Consider the following 20,425-nt stretch of genomic DNA (forward strand, 5'->3'; position numbering starts at 1 on the left):
AAATCTATCATGTTCAAATGGCAATGTATTTTTAATGTAGTTTGGGGTTTTACTATAGCCTTCCAAGAAGCTAATTTTGGGTTTAACAAAATAAAGCATTAGAAATAATGAAAGTCAAGTTGAGCATAACATTCTGCTACAGTCCTGAACTGCGCATGTACAAAAAATAAACCAGGTAAATACATACTATGAACAGATCTGAGATTATACAACACACTGATATTTCCTCATTTACATCTTGTGTAGTTGTGCTTTGTAGTGTTCACGGAAATACTTTATTTTTAGCTTCTGATTTAGTTTTTAGTGCAAGGAAGTATTTGATTTCTTCAGTTTTGTACTAAGTGTTTTCTGTCATTAACGTAAAAATAAGGACCAAAATGCTTTCACTTAAAGCCATATGTAACCTGTGTCAGTATATTTAGACTTGTTTTGAAATAGCTTCTATTTTTGTCCTTTTCTCTCTTAATAAGGTGTGTCAGTTTTGTTCTTTGGCCAGACTATTTCGTCATGATCTTAGGGAGCAATCTAATCTTCAACTGTGTAAGAGAGAACTTCCTCACTTGTCAGTTGTGGCCTTAAATTTAGTATTTTATTTTAGACTTTCAGTCCTGATGGTCGCTGGCTAATAACTTCGTCAATGGACTGTACCATTAAGACTTGGGACCTTCCATCCGGATGGTGAGTCAGTTGAAAAAGCTATAGCAAAACTTTTTATAGTTTGCTTTCTGTCTCTTAAATGGTAAAAAGTCATTCTTGATTGTTTATGTCACCAAACTGTACTATATGATACTCAAAGTTATACGTGGGGAATGAGCACAGTATCCAGTATGTTAATTATGTGCAGTGCTAGCAGTAATAGAATTGTAGAACAGCTCAGGTTGGAAATGACCTTGTAAGATCCTAGCTTTCATGGAAAAGGTAGCCTAGATGGGATAATTTAGCACCCTGACCAGTTGCATCTTGAAAATCTACGGCAATGGTGACTCCCTGGGGAGGTTGTTACATTGACTGTTCTCACTATTAAAAATTTGTCATCCATCAAGACAAAACATCTCCTGGTGCCACTTGTATCTTTTGCCCCTTGTCTTCTTCATGTGGCTCTGTACAAAGGGAGAGACTTCATCTTCTTCCTAGCCTCTCTAAGTACTGGAGTGAGGTCCCCTAGAGCCTTCCTTTCTCCAGGGTAGAAAGACCTTTTTCTTTCCCTTTACTCAAAGGTCAAGTGCTCCAGTCCTTTGGTCATATCCATAGCCTTCCTTTGGACCTTCTCCAGTCTGTCTGCATCTTTTTTGAATTGTTGGAACCAGAACTGGGCACAGTACTCCAGGGGCAGCCTGAGAAGGACTGAGTAGAGTGGTATGATCACATCTCTATCTCTGCTAATGGTGCCACTGCAAATGCAGCCTGATCTGATCCAGTTTGCCTTTGTTGCTGTAGCAGCACACTGCTGACTCGTGCTCAGCTTGATGTCTGCCAGGACTCCCAGATCCCTTTCAGCAACCCTGCTCTTCAGCCACATAGATCCTAACCTGTTTTGGGATCTTTGGTTATGTCATTCCACATGCAAGACCTTGCACTTTCATTAAACTTCAGACAGTTCTTGCTTGCCTACTATTGCAGTCTGTCCAGGTCTCTCTGTAAGGTGGCTCTTCATTTTGAGAGGTCCACCTCACCCACCTAGTTTACTGTCATCAGCATACTTGGTGGAGGTATTTTCAATCCTGTCGTCCAGATCATTTATCTTCTAAACAGCATGGAGCCCAGAATCAATCACTGGGGGATGTGGCTTGTGACAGGCTGCCCACCCAACCTACAATCATTGATCATCACATTCTGATTGTAGCCTGTTGGCCAATTTCCTACCTGTCTCACAGACCACCCGGCCAAGTCTGTATCTTGCCAGTTTGGCTAGAAGGCTGTGGTAAACGTTGTTGAGTGCTTTGCTGAAGTCCAGGTAATTAATATCCACTGTTCGTTACTTTGTTGTAGGAGGTGGCCAGGTTAGTCAGGCATGATTTGCCTTTGGTAAATCTAAATCTGTGTTGTTTTTTCCCAGTCACCTGCTTCAATTGGCTTGCAACAGTTCCTAGGAGGACTCATTTATTTACTTTCCCAGGGACTGCAGTAAGACATGTAAGAGGGCACATACTTTCCTGGGCCCTCTTTTGGGCCCTTCGTGTGGATATGTGGCATTTGCCATCTTCTGGTCATCAAGGACATCCTCTGATTTCCACTTTCCAAAGATCATAGACAGGTATTGCAACAATGTCAGTCACTTTTCTTAAAACCCTGGGGTGGATTCCATCTGGGCCTGTAGGTTTATGTGAGTTTAGCCCTTTCTAGAGGCCAGAGACCAGCCCTTCCTACACTGCTGGTGGGTCAACACATGAGTAGTAGTCATAGCTCTTTCCTCCTGAGATCTGGGTCCAGCTACGCCAGTAAAGACAGGTGAAGAAGGTATTGAGAACCTCTGATTTGACAGTATTATTTGTAAGTAGTTCCCCTGCAATATTTAGTAACGGGCCTGTGTCTTTCTTGTGTTTCTAATTACTGTTCATGTATCTGAAGGACCCTTGTTCTTCTTGACATCTTCAGCCAGTTTCATTTCTTGTGGAGCCTTAACCTTTCTGACTGCATCTCTGCATATCCTAGCAAGGCTCTTGTCCTTAATGAGTATTTGGCTACCTTTCCATAGCTGGTATTCTTCTTTTCCATTTAAGTATACCCAAAAGCTGGTCATTAAACCAGGACGGTCTCTTGTTCTGCCTTCTTCCTTTCCCATTGTCAGGGATGGATGGTTCTTCTGCCTCCAGGACACTGTTCTTGAATAACCTTGAATAATAAGTCATCTTGGTTTGTGAGCGGTAAATAGAGTGGTGTACTGTTCCTAGTCATGTCCAGCATTACTGGCAAGAAGTAGTCTTCAGTACATTCCAAGAACCAGACAGACAACTTGTTCAACACTATGTTATTTTCCAAACGAATGTCCAAGTAATCAAAGTCACCCATGTGGACTGGGTTCTGTGCCTTTTTTTGGGGAATACAGATTAGCGATGCCTTGAAGATATGATGAAGTCGGGAGTTGTCATTTAAGTATGAATAAGTGTGAATTTTTCTGGAAGTAGCTCCATAATCTAAATGGAAAGAGATTGCTTAAAGTGAAGGCTTTCTGATATGCTGAAGTATTAATCTATTTCATTTTCTGAATAGAAGCCCGTTCTCACTTACGTTCATTTTAACATATGATAAGTTTTGCTTCAGAACTGCAAGAAGTTCTGATGAAGCTGAAATCAGACAGGTATATGACACACACTGATTTTGAAAATGATTAGATTTACAAATTTTCCTCAAATAAAAATTTAATGTTCTTAAAATTTTATTTTAAGAAAAGGTTTTCCTGTAACTGTAGGCTGAGGAATATATTGAAAAGGAACAGCTCTTAATATCAAGTCAGATGCTTGTTTTACTTCTACTGTAGCATGTGTGCTGCTCAGTAGAAGAATGGAATTATAAACTGTGCATTCTAAAGATTGAGTTTTGATATTGAAAAGATAGAAAATGATTAACATGACTAATACAAAAACATGATTAACATGACAAAGTCTTAAGTTACAAAAATACCTACTGACTTTAATATATGTCATACCATTTACTTATTGAGCATCTGTTCTTACTTGAGAATGCAGCTTAACTGTTAATGCTTGTTTATGTAGGGCTTTATGAGAATTGGGGAAAAATTACCAATTTATGTAGAGGTGCTTACAAGCAGGAACCTTGGTGTTACTCAGTTTTCTTTCTGCAGTACACCTTGCATAGACACATTTTGTGTGAAAATCATGGGCATGTCTCACATTACCCTTCCAAGATGGACAGATTTTTTTTCTTGACTCTGTAATTTTAATCATGGCTTAAATTCCATAGGTAAGGAAGACTTGATTAAATTTATTGTTACTTCTGCTTTTTATTTGTTTCTTATGGCTACTTTATTGAACAATAATTCTCAGCTACTGATAAAGATTGTGGTAAAAGGATGGATTTACAACTAAAAGCAGCATTTATGGTAAATCTTCCAGCCATTTTACACTCACTGATACATGTTCTAGCACTTAACTAGTTTAGTGTTTGTATATTTTGTCAGAAGTAGTGCATTATGTGGCTCCTACCTGATTAACTTTTTACTTGTAATGTGTTTCTAGCAGCATGCAAATGAAATTAAAAGTTCTATTGAAGGTACAAAAGTGGATTTCTAAACTTGATTCATCAAACCTGTGTAAAAGTATTGAGTACCTAAGAAAAGATGTGCTCCCAAGATTTTACATTTTAAACTGCTCTTTTACATTAATATATTTCTGTGAACAGAACAGATTTGTGGAACTAGCTGCCGTCATTGATTCTCACTTTACTTTTGGTTTTTGTCTGTAAAGAGCAATCTTTCATTCATGCTTTCCATTCAGTTTTTATTGTTTCTGTCAATGAGCTACTTGTCATATTCAATTACTTTTAAGTTTTCTGTAATAGTAAAAAGAATGATCAAGAAACAATATATATCATGTAAAAGTTCGTGTACTGTCAAGAGGAAATACTGAAAATGATCAAATTTTGCAGGGTACAGTTCGTTCTGTACTTTAGGGACATTAGACCCTAGTTTTAATCAGGTGTGCTTATGAAGTATCTGAAGAGAGAGGATTGACAACTAATGTCAGAGAACTAAAAGATGAGTTTAGACCAGCATGGGGCTGACTGGAAGTATGAAACTTACTGCCGCTGAAAACGTTAGCATTAGATCTAAGGAAATTAATGTGTACAGATGGTTCAGCATATTTTCCACAAAATATGGGTGTGTAAGGAGGTAGCATAAGTATTCCACCTGTAGCTGGTATCAAAAAAAAATTATAGAGGTACATGGCTTGTTGCCCAGTGCCATTCATTTGCTAAGTTTGTTTGTATTGTATTTGAATGCTTCTAATGTGCTGGCATATGTGCTTCCAGTGTCCTGATTGCATTCAGTCCTGTTTGTGCTGTAATTCAGATATGTACAGGAAAAAAAGTTTATTTTGTTCAGGTTTTCTTTGTTCTCTTCTCTCTTTAGCCTCATAGATTGCTTTCTGCTAGACTCTGCAGCAGTGAGTCTTACTATGTCTCCTACAGGAGATTTTCTAGCTTCAGCACATGTGGATGATCTTGGAATTTATTTGTGGTGAGTATGTAACATAACTATTTCTGCATAGAACTTCAAGTGGGGAGGAATTCTTATAACATCTTCATGGCAAGTATATGATTGTTCTACAAAGTATCATCTCAAGAGTTTTTTTATATTAGTTTCTAAAAGAGTGAGGTATTCTCCACTGTTGTGATCTATAAATCTTTAAATCTCTCGTTGTTAAGATACTCTGATAATTAAATAGTCTTTTTTTTTTCCGTTTCTTATTCTAAAGAATTCCTGGTATGCCATTCCTAAAGTTTTTCCTTGGCTCTTCTCTACTTTTTTTCTGCCCCTTTTAAATGTCAGTGTCATGCAGTGTCACTATCCGAAGGACTAGTTTTCTTCTCCTAGTATACAACGTTGTCTGAGACATCTTGGTAGAATTTGGAGATTATGATTGTTTGTTTATTATTGATAGATCAGCACAGGTATAAAAATTTATTTTAGTTCATTTTTATAGAGATTTAAAACAAATGGCTGGTTAGATCTAGGACTAACGTAACAGACCATTTAATACATTTGTTGTGGTTGTTTTTTCTTCTTTCTTTGGCAGATAGATCTATCTTCTTTGGCTGTAGTTTTACCTGAGAGGTGTTCACTTGTTAGACCTTTCTGTGTTTAAGTAAAAGTGCTTTATTGTGAATAATGGCAAATGTTTTCTTATTTATTCCTAGTTTGTATTGACAGAAAGTCATTGTCAGAATTGCTTGTGTGCAGGTTCCAAATTCAAAGAACATTTGCTAAATGTACTACTCTGAAATTATGTGAAAGCAAGATGTTCATTTATATTTGCATAATATATTGCACATACTAAGTACAAGCAAGTTTTTTAGGTAATTTTGCCATTTCAAATAAATAATACAGAAATTGTCAGTACCTGAAGTAATTTCATTTCATATTGCCATAGTTTCAGACATTTTGACAATGTGTATCATCACATACCATTTTGTGTTTATCTAATAAATAAATTTTCCTCATCTTGAATAGAATCTGGTGAATAGTCAAAGTGCAGTAGTATTAGACTGCAGTAGAATTCTGTCTAAAATGCTTGTTCCCATTCACATGAAACTTGCTTTAAAAGTGGCTGTCTTATTTTCCAGGTCAAACCGTTCTCTGTATTCACTTGTTTCTTTACGGCCCCTTCCAGCAGACTATGAACCTTCTATGGTGACACTCCCTGGCACTTGCCCTCTGCAAGGTAATCTTGAATACATTAAGTTTGATGAATTTCAAATAGAAGACACTTTTCGTTTCCTCGGTGAAAACTTAGTGCGCCTTAACATTCTGTTTCTGAACTTTTCCTATTGTTTCTATAATTTTTGGCATTCTTTGGCATACTCTTTGTATGCTAATATTACTTACTAAAATCTGTTAATGTTTCTACATTCAGACATACATAATTACATTGTGATTATTTCCACTTATTTAAGTAGATTTTGTAGGTAATAAGAGAGCTTGTGCTATTTTCTTGCTTTTTTTAAGCCCAGACTGCTGTTAAGTACCTTCAATTGTGACATCCGTGAGCATTTTGAAATAAATACTACTGCTTGGCAGCAGGAAGGAGGTTGTTGTTTGTTCCCCTTTCCTCCAATGTTTTCGTCTGCATTTATGCCATGGTACTTTGTGCTGTATGTTATCACGCTGGCAACAGGACTGGGTTCAGCTCACATACCACGTTCCTGTGTTGGTTTTCTAGTGTAAAAAAAGGCCTATGCTGGATTTTTAACACATTTAGTAGAAATAGTTGTGTTGAAGGCCTCTAGATGGAGATCTTGTCTGCTAAATTTTGCAGTTCTCCTAAGGCTGAGTATACATACATTTTGGTCTCTGTCAGGAGGAGAGACACACCTAGCTATTGACTGCACAAAAGAGCAACGAACCCCCACTCTCTGTTAAGTGCTTCATTAAGCACATACTTATTTCAGATACTTGAATTAGGAAAATGGGATTTTGCACCAAATTTTTTAATGTTTTAATCTGTGAACTGATTCTGGCTGAACGCTTGAATTCACTTTTTGTCTTCAGCTAGTGTAAGTTTTTTGTTTGGATGCTCAAAGCTTTTGTTTCATTTTCCTTTATGCCTTTAGGCTTTTCTATCACATTGATGTTTTCAGCCATGTAGTACTGTGCAAAAAGAAAGTAGAAAGTGAAGGCATTTTCTTGCAGATTTATCTTGTCAGTCTTTAAAATTTTGTCTATCCAGTTCTACATTTTAGCCATAATTGTTCTCAACTTAGTATTTCACTGGGTTGACAAAGTTTGTTTCTGTGGCTTGTCAGCAATTTGTTACACTAGCACCCATATATCTAGCTCCTGTATGCATGCTTAAAACAAAAAGTGAAAGAAACAATTGTGTTTTTATTTTCATTTTTTTAAAGTTAAGTATGTATGTTCATAAAAGATAATCTGTTTTCGAAAGATGTGGATGTGGCAGAAGGTGAAGAAACATGTGATGAAATGGTAGAATATGACTCGCCTGAGCAATTGGGAGAACAGCTGGTGACCCTTTCCTCATTACCTGAATCAAGATGGAAAAACCTCCTCAATCTTGATATTATCAAGGTAATAATATTAGGCACATCATTGTTTATTGTAGTATTCAGATGGTGTTTTTTAAGAAGCGGGTTTAAAAAAAAAAAAAAAAGCTGTTTCTTCTGTGTATAAAACAGTTGTCCTAACTTGGGTATTCAACAATTCTTCCTTCTTAAGAATTTCTTTATTAACTCTTGCCATTATTATTTCCACAATATACAAAATAGCTATCTGTACCAGATATGTCAATGCAGTTTATGCATGCTTCTAAATCTGTTCTAAGTTTTGCCTTCAAACAACTGACAGCCATTCCTATTAACGAAAAAAGAGAGAATTTGAAAAAAATACTAGCATACAGCCAGATGCCTGATACCTGACTTTGACCTATGAGCTGCATTTATCTATTCGCAACACTTGATCGTACTTTTTCTGATACAGTTCAGGATTTTGAAGTAGAAGACTGCAAAAGACTGCTTTTCACAGTTTCTGGGATTTGATGTTGTCCTAAATAATAGCTTCATATTCAGTAGCAAAACATGTTTTTCTATATGTTTACTTTTCAGTTAATCCTAGTAGTATTTGTGAAATTATAAAAATTCATCTCTTTACAAAAAAAATTCACTTGTTCTTGCTATGATTGACTTTATTCAAATATCTAATTAACAGAAAAAAAACAAACCAAGAGAGCCACCAAAAGTTGCCACGTCAGCCCCTTTCTTCATCCCAACAGTTCCTGGTCTTATACCCCGATATGCTGCTCCAGAGCAAGAAAATGATGCACAGGTAAAAACAAGACTCAGTATAATAGTGTTTATCTAGTATATTTTTACAACAAAATCTTAAATAAATTTTTAGTCCTAACAAATCTTGCTAAAGGATTTACAATACTATTTTTAGTGCATCTACATTAATGCTTTCTTTCTTGGAGCCTTTTATCCTGTCAAGAAAATAATCTAATTGAGATGTAAAAATATGTTTGCATATTCATGTATGCTCACTTACTCTTTCATGGACTAGTCAAAGGTGGTAAACATTGGAGTGCTGGCACAGAAATCTGATTTCTACATTCATCTTGAAGAAGCCCTGAGCACTAACAAATGTAAGTTGAGAAATTTCACTGAAAATTCCACTGTTACTATAAGCTAGTAATATTTTAAAAAGTTTGATTTCTAATGCCAAAATTGTAGCGAGTGAGGGGTAAAATACAGGTACTACAGTAGCAAAAGCAAAAAGAAGGTCTGCTATGTATGAAGCTGAGTAATACATAGATAGGTGATCTTTATCAGAGAAACATTGTTACTCTAGCTTGCTTGCAGCATGGATCCAAGTTCTGGCTAAAAGCTATATATAGAAAGCAGGTAAGGTTATTAAGATATTTCTGCAGATTGGGATGCTCTTGTCCAGAAAAAAAAATGCTCTGTATTATTTGTAATGTAAGAAAGGAAGGGAATGATCTGGTAAGTAATAATCTGGTGGCTCACTGAAACATGAGAAATATCATTTGCCTAATGAGTTCTATTTTCAAAGGCTACTTCACTAGACATTCACCAAATTTACGTTTAGTAATTGTAGTTGCTTTATAATTGCTTTAGGAAGAAGTAGCTGACTTAAATAATCTGTTGGATTTTTTTTGACATTCAGTTCATCTTGAAATTCAGTCACTTAAGGTGCCAATGGGATTGACTGTACCTATTTTTTTCTCTTAAACTGTGCTGCTACAGAATTATTGAAATATGGATTTTTGGAAACAGTTGGCAATATAGCTGACATGGAAACTTAAAGGGACAGCTACTGAAAGCTTTTTTATGAGGCAGTTCTGCTGGGAATTTTTCCTACCCCTTCTTAAACTCTTTTGAGATGAATGGCTTACTCAGATGCACTTGAAACGTGTTGTCTGCATACTTTATTATGGCCATCTCTCACAAGCAAGGTGTGTTTTTTATTCTGTGTTTTTAGTATGTCAATTGACAGTATTCTATTAAGCTGTTTCAGAGCTGCCCAGGGAAGAGTGAAACACAAGGTGAAAATACAAAAACCTAGTCAAGCACCTACTAGCTGGCTGCAACAGGTAGCAAGCACATAGTGGTCCCCTTGGCTGCCCTCAGGCAGTATGTCTGCTGTAAGGCTCGTGTGCTGCAGAGTCTGTGCTGTAATCACAGTCCAGGGAATCTGTTGATTCAGACCTGTGACACTGCTGATGTGTAGCATGGCTCTGTGCTTGCTAGTTTACAGGTGCCTCTTCCAAAGGCAAGTAGGCCATGCATATAAGTAGTAGCATACTAGAAGCCATCCTGGTTTACTGCTGGGATGGAGACAGGGTTTTGCACCACAGAGCAAGGCTGTAAAACATGGGCACCTTTTCCATGATTCCACCTTAAGATGGGCACCTTTTCCATGTTGAATGTGTACCAATTTCATAGCATGTTCCTCATTTTTTTAATCTGTCACAGCACAAAAATTAGTTAATGCATCTTTTTAGTACTGTTAATGTCACAACTGCACTTTAGTGAATGATTTTCAGAGAGATCAAATATTCATGCGTGGAATCAAATCTAAACCACCAAAGAAACACTAGCCAGTGCCTGATACCATTAGTTACAATGATACAGGAGTATAAGAAGCTGCTTCTTAGCAACTTCAGAAACTGAAATATTAATCATAAGACAACATTTAAAATTTTCCTACCAACAGCTATGTTTGCAAACATGTGTTTTCATTGCTGCATTTCTAAAACAGTCAAGTCTCAAAGGTCCAGCAGTATTGTAGAATCATGAGGAAAAACATTTATGAAGACGCATTTGTAAATTTCATGCATTTCTACCAGGAAGGTTTCCCCCTTTTCTCCAGAAAAGCAGGAGGAATTTACTTCATGAGCAATAATTCCCTTAGATGCACCAGATTGTTTGACCTCTCTTTATGTCAGTAGCAGTAAACACTAAAGTTCCTTAGTAAACCTTGTATTTGGTTTGTCTCTTCTAGGATATGTTTTTAGTAACAGCTCAAAATACGAGTTTATACTTTTTTTGACAAAAAAAATACAAAGTGACTGTTATCTTGTTAATACATTAAGACATTGTTCTTGTTAATGTCTTGTTAAGACATTGTGTTCATCTTAAGATGCAGAAATGAAAGAAAAATTAGAAAAATCCAAAGATGTTACTTGTATTTTTCAAGGTGATTTACAAAAAAAAAAAAAAGGCATTTTCATCATTAGAGATGTATTTCTCTGAGGGCTGTGATGAGAAAGTAAGTTAAATGCAGGGTGGCATTTTGTGGAAAGCAAAAAGTAAAGAAACAGTAGAAATTTGAGCTATTACTTATATATTGCAAAAATTTTGAAGTGCACGTGACAGATTTCAAAGAATCTGTTATACACTTTTATTACTGGTAATGTATTGCTTGATGCTTTAACACAGATGCAGCTCCACTTAACATGCTGAAAGACTTGGGACCATCTAATATTGAGATAGAACTAAGGAGTTTGGCCCCGGAAGGTGGTGGCTCTGTGGAGGTGATGCTAAGCTTTTTAAGAATGATTGGGATGATGCTGAACAAGAAGTATAACTTTGAACTTGCTCAAGCATACCTTGCGCTATTTTTAAAGGTAAACATGTTCTTTTAAAATTTGATTTTAGTCCTGTATAAAGTGGTCACTGTCCCATAAAACAATGTAAAAGCTGTGCAAAATGTCTGCTTGAAAGAATTACCTTAAATGATTTCTGTTTGGGATGGTTTACAGATGACTTGGAGAGTGCATTGGATAATTTGACAGTTCATCAGGTCACAGTCAAGTAAATAAGTATAATGAAGAGGACTGTGCCATAAATAACTGTATTTGTTACTTAGGATTGTTTTATTATTTGTAACATAACTAACTTGTTAATGGTTGTTAGCTGGTAAATTAAGATTTGTTATATTTTAAGTAACTCGAAGCACGGTGGCTTTGCATGTCAATGGACTGCCATTCTTCTGTTAACTGTTAAGCTTCATAGAACTAATAAAGTTAATTGTAGATGTGTGGAAATTAGAAAGTTATTGTGATAAAATGCAACAGCAGTTACTCTTAAAGTGGTTCTGTAGAAGATTTAAACCTTTCTGATACTCTGCTGTATGAAATTGTGCGAAAGCAATTACTTTCAGTTTAATAGGAGAGTTGTTATGAACATTCAGACATATGATGTTATTTAACTGAGAATATCTCAGCAGAATTAGTGCAGGGATTGATTTTATGCCAGACAAATAGGAGTTTATTCTTGGTCTTTTTTTTCCGTTGGGTTTAAATGGAATGCATGGGGCTTTCTCCACAAGAACAAGTAGTGCAGATCAATAGGAGTAGGTCTGTAGAGTAAAACACTTTGGGATGAGGTAATGATGATGAATTTTATGCCTGTTTGTTACTAGTCTGTTTACTATTGGTCTTGTTCCATGGACTGGATATAATTAATAGTTGAGTAGGTGGTAGAATTCATCTTTCTGTTCAGTTTTGTATTAAAGAAATTCAGTGCATGTGTTAGGGACAGCTATGGGCCTTACAAACGTACTCCCAATGTGAACTATAGCAGAATAATATAAATTCACCCTGAGTTATGTGCACGCCAATATCTTTTGCTGTGGATTGGACAGAAAACAGCTCTGAGCTTAGCGAGACTTCTAGATTTATGCTGTAGTTGGGAAAATAACTATTCCATCCATTAATAATATGGTAAATAATATACTGGCTTTCTACAGGATTGAAATACAGCTTCTCTTTTTGCTTTACCAAGATTACTATTTTATTATATAAAGAAAGATACCATCTCCCCATATCAGTAGAATACTCCAACAGCATTCTTCTTGAATTATGCAACACCGATAATTAAAATAGTAATTCTGGTTGATCTCAGGGCATCTGTTTCATCTTTCTAGCCTGAAAATTAATTTGTGATGCAGGTTTTGGAAAGAGTAGGAAGTTACTCTCTATGGAAGCGTATGATTAAGATAGATTCAGCAGCAGCAGTACAACTAGTAAAGCAGTAAAATATTTAAGATATTTTGCTGCCTTAGCCACCTAATACATATATGGGTGGAAAATAGCTTCTGAAAGACTAGCAAAACAGAGTCAGGATTAAATGGAAGGAGTTAAAGGGAGAAGTATCCTTCATTTACTCAGGACTTTCCTGAAAGCACAGTATTGCAATTGAATGAAGAAGCTGATACTCTGAATGTGGATCGTCTGTATATGTTTCACTAACTGCTTTTTTTCTATTATTATTATTTTTAGTTACATCTTAAGATTGTCTCATCAGAGCCAAGCCTACTGCAAGAAGTATCCAGATTGTCAACTCAACTTGAAGAAACCTGGATTCATTTGCGAACTCTGTTCAATCAGAGTTTGTGTGTCTTAACATACATGAAAAGTGCTTTACTGTAAATTATTTAAGAGTTTTGACAATATAAAAATCCCCTCAGAAAAATAGTACAACTTATTGCCAAAAATACTGGATTACAAGAATTATACTGGGAATTCTGATGCTGTATTTTATTCATCTGTTTATGGCAAAGTATTTTAGAACATGCATAACTGAATATTTTGTTCAGTTCAGGCAAAAAGTAGTATGTGCCACTTAAATAGGCGTGTTGCATTTGTTTCTGTTATCAATGAACGAACGGTTGGAAGACCGTAGATAAGGTAACTAGTTATGTTTTCATGACCAAAAATGTAAATCAGAAAGAAGAAATACAAATAAAAACTGGGAGTGTATTTTCTGTACAGGAGACCAAAACTTCTATTGTGCTTAGTAAATCAGTATTGTCGATGCAAAAATAAAAAGTAACTGAATTACTAACAAATTCTTAACGTTGGTTTAAGTTAGCAGAGGAATAAAAAAATTTGTATACCTCTAAAATCAGAGTGGTTTTTGTATAAAGTTTGTAAAAGTTCTTCTCATGTTGGCAAACTACGTTCACTGTTTTGCTTCAGACACTTACTTCTGACACCAGGGATTTCTAGCTGCACTGCAAATAATGGAAGTTCAAAAAAAAACCTTTTTTTTTAATAACAAGTTTCTTAGTATAATTTTGTAGGCTGAATTTCTGATGAAATTAGGATTATTTTCTTAAGACTGAAAATTACAGAAATAAAAGCTTAGACTTTTGAGAAATATTTTATGAGTCAGATTTTATGAATTGGTATGTAGGTTTGAAATGATGGTATTTGGGAAGAGTTTGGGAACTTCTGAGAGAGATATCTTGAACTTTGCTGCTCAAGAATACTGCCTACTGATAAAGACCCTTGCTGTTATTTCATGTGCTCCAGCTTAGAGACATAGTATAACATGCAATTTTTATGAGAGTACTTGAAAGATGGATTCATTGCATTTGACATGAACCCATCTGACTGAAATGATCATGTAGTTTCGTTCTTCTATGTACGTGATTATTTTTTTTATGCCATCCCATTTTGGATCTTTTTAGTCATGCATCCTGGAACAAATTATCTGCAAACATGTAAATGCAGTTTGGAGTTGTTCTGCGTTGTTCTGACAATTCCTTAACCATAACTCATATTTCTCTTTTCAACATTTAATATGGAATTTTATAGACTGGCATTTTAGCCAGTTAGGGTTGAAAATACAGAGTCAGAGGGAGTGATGGACACCTGAGCTTTTTTATGAAGCATATTGCTAAAATTTAAAATCTTTTTTTTTTTAACATAGAATGATTGGTGTCTGATGATGCGCTTCTGAAGAACCTGTTACTTCCAATTTTTTTGAATGGATCTGAGGCATACCCAAATCCCTCAAATTTCAGGGTAGTAAGTAATGGTAAACCTGTGAGCTTATAGGTGTGCTGCTGTTAACTATTTGATTTAGGAGACCTTAAAGAATAATTTTTTGAAGTTACTTATGTGAACCAAGCTGTTAGAATATACAAAGGAGGGAGGATGTACAGTAGTTAAACATCTTCCTCAGTGGCTGAAGGAACAGCGGAAAAAACTTTCCTCCTGGATAAGAGTAAAGCTCTGTCAAGTGTCCTGTCTCCAGCTGGAACAAGGAATAGATGCAAACAGGTCCTGTATAAAAGGTCCTGTATAAAAGTGGTCCCTTTTCAAGCACATTACACCAGCTTTCAGCGGTGAGCTATTTGGATACTTCCTGACCCAGCTGTGTTCTAACAATTGTGTTTAATCGTCTGTGACAGACCTGTTTGTTCTCTGCGAGTTCATCTAATCTCTTTTAGAACCTAGTTATACTCCATAATATCCTGTTGTAATGGGACCTACAGTTTAATTAGATACTAAAGGAAAATAATGTAGTTCTGTTTGAATACTCCTGACCTGCTACCTTCTAATGTGTGTCCATCCTTGTTCTTGCAGAACTAATATGAGAAATACTAATGGTGCTCCAGTCTCTACGTGCTTCACTGTCTGTCAGCCATAAAGCAGTTGTGAAATTATATTTCATTTTACTGTGTCTGCACGTTCTTTTTCACTGACATACATTTGTTTCAGCACGTTTAAAACTGTATGTACAAGATCTGTGTCCAAAACTTTTAAGATTTATAGGGAGACGTAACGTGTGGGTTTGTTTGTTTTGTTTTTGTTGGACTACCTGAAGGAGTCAGGGAAGAGAAAACACTTTTTTTTTTTGCCAAACAGGCCATTCTTCTGAAAGCAGAACCAGCAAACTCAGCACTGCTGACATAACATTTGCAGTCTGGATGATCTCATCAGATGTGTTAATACAGTTTATGTCATACACGGATGAATTTTAAGTCTAACTTAAACACTTCAGTCATTTCTTACAGAAAATACTCTTTAGCTGTTTGTCATACCCAACATCCTTTATTCATTTTTTTTTCAACATTCCTACTCATGACTGCTATTTCAGCAGTGTTTGACTTTTCTTCTATAAGCTGATTCTAGTCTCCATTTTCACCATGGTTTGCTTTTTCAGTTTTTCATGATGGCTGTTCCACCCACCAACTCCTGTGTGCAGCAACCTTGTCAAGTTCGATCTCAGAAGTTACTCCAAGTCTAACTGTTGTGATTTCAAGACTGTTTGGTACTCATGGAGGTGTTGACGCCAGACTACAGTTAGTTAGACCTCATTCCCTGAACTTGTTGCTGGATTCTAACTCCAAACAGTGAAGATTGCTTTTCTCTGAGTCATAATCTTCACTTTTCTTTTTTTCAAAATCTTTACTTTCTTTTTTCTTTCAAGCAAAAATGGAGGTATTATGAGGAAAAATGTGGAAATGTGAAAATTAATTGATGCAAATATTAACATGTTGTTCTGTGGCCAGCACAGACACTGACTTGAAGCATTTGAGCACAGTGTATTTCAAATTTGTTAACTCTTTCTTCAAAAGAATATTAGGAAAGGCCACAAGTCTGCAGATTATTGTAACACAAGTGGTGGTGTCCCAGAGTGTGGAAAATGCTAATTTGCGTTCTGTGAAGTAGAAAAGCCAAAGTATTTGTTGGCATGTTGAAATCTGGTGGTGAGCTGTGCTGAAGGAGTTTAGCATTGATTAAAGATCACCAAAATGTAAGTAGCTTTTCCTTCTGAACGCTGACATCAGCAGATGTTTTCTGGTTACCAAGTGTTAGCCCATCAGCCTTTTAAGCACAATGCCTCTTGTAAAAAATAGTGCTTATTAAGAATTATCTGATGAAATATGATTTGTTTTTAAAAATCATTTCCCTTTTTAGAGATGAGGAATCCAATCAGAGCCTTATCTTATGTCAGTGCAAGGAGTCTGCTTGACTTTTTTAATGGGTTTGCAGTGTGTGTTAGAGGAGAATAAACTGTAATCTTTATGTGTCCTTAGTACCTGTGCTTTTCTGTTTGTGAAACAGTGATAAATTATGGAAAGAGAAATGAAGGTCAGAATGCTAAGCTCCTTTTTACTGGGGTTTTACATGCTTCCCAGGAGGATGAGTGAGTTCCCTGATGCTGTGGAGCACATCATGCAGCTTTGCTTGTTAGTGCCAGTCTCTGGAAGAATTTTCCTCACTGATGTGTGCACTGCTGGTTCACAGAAGTCTGTGTGACTAAGTGGAGGTGCATACTATTGCTCTTACTATCCAGCGGGTTAGAGAACTGATGAGCTGACTCCATGAGACATGTAGGATACTAGTGTTAAGTGTATGCTAGTCAAGAAAAGTGGAGGATGTGGGGAACTATAGGTTGACCAAGCTTAATTTAGTCTCCAAAACAATCATGAAGCAAGTGCTGTGTGTGTTTTTGGAGTCCATCTCCAGATACACCAAGGACAAGATGATGAAGAACAGACAGAGGAGATTCACAAGGCAGAATCATGCTTGACCAAGCTGCTTGCTTTTTAGGATCAAATGGCTGGTTAGATGTACAAAGGAAGAGCTGTGAATTTAATAATAAAATTCAGTGCAAGTAGAACAGCAGTTAATTGCTTAGTATTCTGTTATTAAACATTGCAAATTGGTAGCATTCTAGTCAATAGGTATGCTGTCACTGAAGATTTTGCAAATTTTAGTACTTGCTCACTGCATTCTGTGCCATGTACCTTTTATGCTGTTAGCTGGCATATGGGTGATAGAGGTTCTGCAGGATAGAGTTGAATTGCTTGTGCAGTAACTCAGTATAATCAGCATTAAAGAAATTAATTTAGTCATGTTCTAATTATGACTAAAGCATTATTTTGTTAAATATCCCATAGCAAAGAAGCTCAATAAATTAAGATGCAGCAATGTTGGATAATGCTACTGGCATTTGAGAGATTTGCAATGAGGCATAGAAGAATTAGACTGCCAAACAATTTGAAAGTATTTCAAGTGAACGTCTGATAAGAAAAATGGTTCTAAAATTGGTGGGTGCCACAATACATTTGACAGTTTTACGGGCTCTTGCCTTTTACCCCTAGAAGTTTCATTGTCATGAATTACCACCAGATTATATCCCCTGCTGCAACTGCAGACCTTTCTTTGTTTTTTAATAGCCTCTACAGCTTGAGTGTTTCATTGCCATTTGGTAACATAGCTTCTGCTTGAGCAAAGACCTGTTTCCCAGTGTATGAGGTCTGGGAAAGACATACCTTGAGAGATCCAGCAACCCTGTTAAGAGCGGCTGTAATAGCATGTAACCAGCTGAGAAAGAGACAGAGTGCTGCTGTCTTAGGGGAAAAAGTACTGTGTGGGGGAATGTATTTCCTGAGCAAGACTGCTGCTTAGGCTTGGAGACAGTAGGAATCTCAAATTAGTAAAAGAAACAGACTGAGATCTCTTTTCAGGAACTGGGGGTTTACTGCAATTAAATCTCTCTCCTTAGCAAGGAAAAAGCCCAAGGCACTGTAAAGAACCTGCGTAGTCAGAAGTGAGAACCATCGTCAGCACTCAGGAGGAGGTTGCACCCTGGTATAGTGGTACTTGGCCCAGGAGAGGGTGTCCTTTCCAGTGATCCGCTTTGCAGCATCTCCCAGTCATCTGACAGCAGCAGAGCAGATAACCTAAATACCATAGCAGAAGGAGTTATGACAAAAAAACTGCTTGGAAGAGAGGAACACAGGGACTGTTCTTTCTACACTGAAGAAACAGGAGAGAGTGAAGTAAATGGTAAATCCTGCAGGGAAGCAAGGGTCTGTTTATTGAAAGCATGTGGTGGGTAGAGATGGGCATCCATATTTTCCTCCTGTTCCTTGGCTAATAGTGGGAGCATTGTGGTTGAGCTGTAGGAGCCCTCCTTTCCTCACTGCAAGGTGGCTGCCAGATTTTGTCTTTAGGCCTTGCATAGCTTGCATGGGCAAGTCTGCTAGTACAGGGTCCCAGAATCCAAAAGTGGCTCCAGGTGGCTAATGTTAAACACTGAGGGTATCGCCTGCTTGACAACATTTCTTTGTTGCACGCAAGTTGCAAGATGCCTCGTGGCTGTCCTTAGGGGACCAGGTGGGAATGATTTCCTGGTAAAGAGGGGAGCCAAAGCTAGAATTCAGTCTGTCACGGAACTGTAGCTGTTTTTATATAAATTGGGATTTGTGCCTGTCTACTGCGGTTGCCAATGTCAAGATCTTAAAAGGTGACAGGAAAAAAATGATGTAGTGGGCAATTATAAAGATATTTTTGAAGCATTTACTTCATAAAAATTATGTGGAAATTTTTCAAAATGTATTTTTTTTTTGCCAACAGAAACCTATTGGTGAGATACTCTAAATGTTTCCAAGGATTGTTAAGACCTGAACAGATTGACTCTACAAAACAGAAGCGTAATGTAAGATGTCAAATTTATTTTTTTCACTAGAATATCCATTTTTATGAGCCTGGAAAATTTGTTAACCTACTTTACAAATATTTGATTATGTTAATCTACCTTATAAAGGAAGACAATACTGAACAGTTGATATGAAAAGAAAAATGGATGAAATGTTAGAAGTAAAACAATGAAGTAACCTTTAACTCTAAGGGATGAATATACTGAAAATACTACATGTCAATGAAAACTTAACCATGTTAGATTCTCTGTTCTTTGGTCTAGGCATATGAGAATATTTCTTAACTGAGCCCAGCGCCTGATAGCTTTAGAATAAATCTTGGTTACATCATACATGTATAAGACTATTTCACTGAGACTGGGGAGGTGCTGTTCTGTCACATGCCCTTTGCTTTCATATTTAAAGGAGTTTTCAAACAGAACCACAGCACAGCTCAGATACACATTTTCTCAGCTTATGTATCAACTTCATGGCCTTGTTGGTTGATATGCAATTCAACCATGTGTCATGAGCTCCTAGATAAGCCTGGTCAGCCTAATGTGAAACAAAGGATTTAGAAAATTTTCTGGTTTCACATGTTGCAGTGACTTTGGCCATCGGATGAAAATGGTTCAGAGATGAATCTAACTTCATTTGAAATAATTAGTGAGAGATGTAGGCTGCTATTTTGGAATTGGAATGTCTATGTTCAGCTGAGCACTGGCAGTAGAGAAGGAAACAAACCCAAACCTTGCTGGTAGAGTATTCTGGGTTCAACCAACAAGGAAGTGGTTACACCAGCCCATCTGTAGTACAGCTCTGTTTGTTACTCCAGATTTGTTGTTTTCCTGATTTAATTACTGTTTGAAGTACCTGTTACAGACCTAAAAGGAATGCTGTGATCTAGGTAAATATTAAGCTGTGTTAGCTCTGTGCTTTTAATAACTGACAGCCCTAAGTGAACTATCAATTAAGATAACAGATTCCTGTTCATCAGAGATATATACAGTGAATCTGTAACCACTGACAAGAGAAAGGCTTCTATGCTACAATACAGTCTGCTGTAAAAAAAACAGGAAAGAAAATTACTTTTTCATAATAAGCTTTGTGTCTTTCATAAGTATTAAACTAACTAGGTATCAGAAATAAGTACAAGTAGGAAAAGATAAGTGAAAACAGATTTAAAATCTAATAAAATACAACATTTTGTGCCTAAGAGAATTGTATAATTTTCCTTCATTTCTCTTCCAATCAGCTTTTACTTTTTTTTTTCCCAAAAGACACTGTCAAAATCATCTTCTTTCTTAACCATACTGTGATCCTCCCCAAACCAGAAAAACAAAGGTTTCCTAGCATTGACTGATGAAATTTCAAATTATTTCTTCCAATCCTGTCTCAGTTTTGGTGAAATTGTTCTTACGGTATTCACACTACTGTTTCCATTTACAGAAATTTTCAGGCCTGAATATAACACTGTAGGCACATCTG

General features: G+C 36.5%; 1 protein-coding gene across 2 annotated transcripts in view; it reads left to right on the forward strand.

Annotated features, from left to right (window-relative positions):
• WDR36 (WD repeat domain 36) overlaps positions 1-13,620 on the forward strand; it is a 32,551-nt gene extending 18,931 nt beyond the window's left edge. For both annotated transcript variants that reach the window (XM_083816090.1, XM_083816091.1), the window contains 8 exons: positions 599-678; positions 5,090-5,197; positions 6,304-6,401; positions 7,623-7,765; positions 8,402-8,518; positions 8,753-8,834; positions 11,152-11,339; positions 12,996-13,620. In XM_083816090.1, coding sequence (XP_083672216.1) covers positions 599-678; positions 5,090-5,197; positions 6,304-6,401; positions 7,623-7,765; positions 8,402-8,518; positions 8,753-8,834; positions 11,152-11,339; positions 12,996-13,145 — 966 coding nt within the window. In that variant the 3' untranslated portion in view covers positions 13,146-13,620. The remainder of the gene's footprint in view (positions 1-598; positions 679-5,089; positions 5,198-6,303; positions 6,402-7,622; positions 7,766-8,401; positions 8,519-8,752; positions 8,835-11,151; positions 11,340-12,995) is intronic.
• The last annotated feature ends 6,805 nt before the right edge of the window (positions 13,621-20,425 follow it).

This window comes from Anser anser, assembly GCF_964211835.1.
Source record: "Anser anser genome assembly, chromosome: Z".
Taxonomy (NCBI): Eukaryota; Metazoa; Chordata; class Aves; order Anseriformes; family Anatidae; genus Anser; species Anser anser.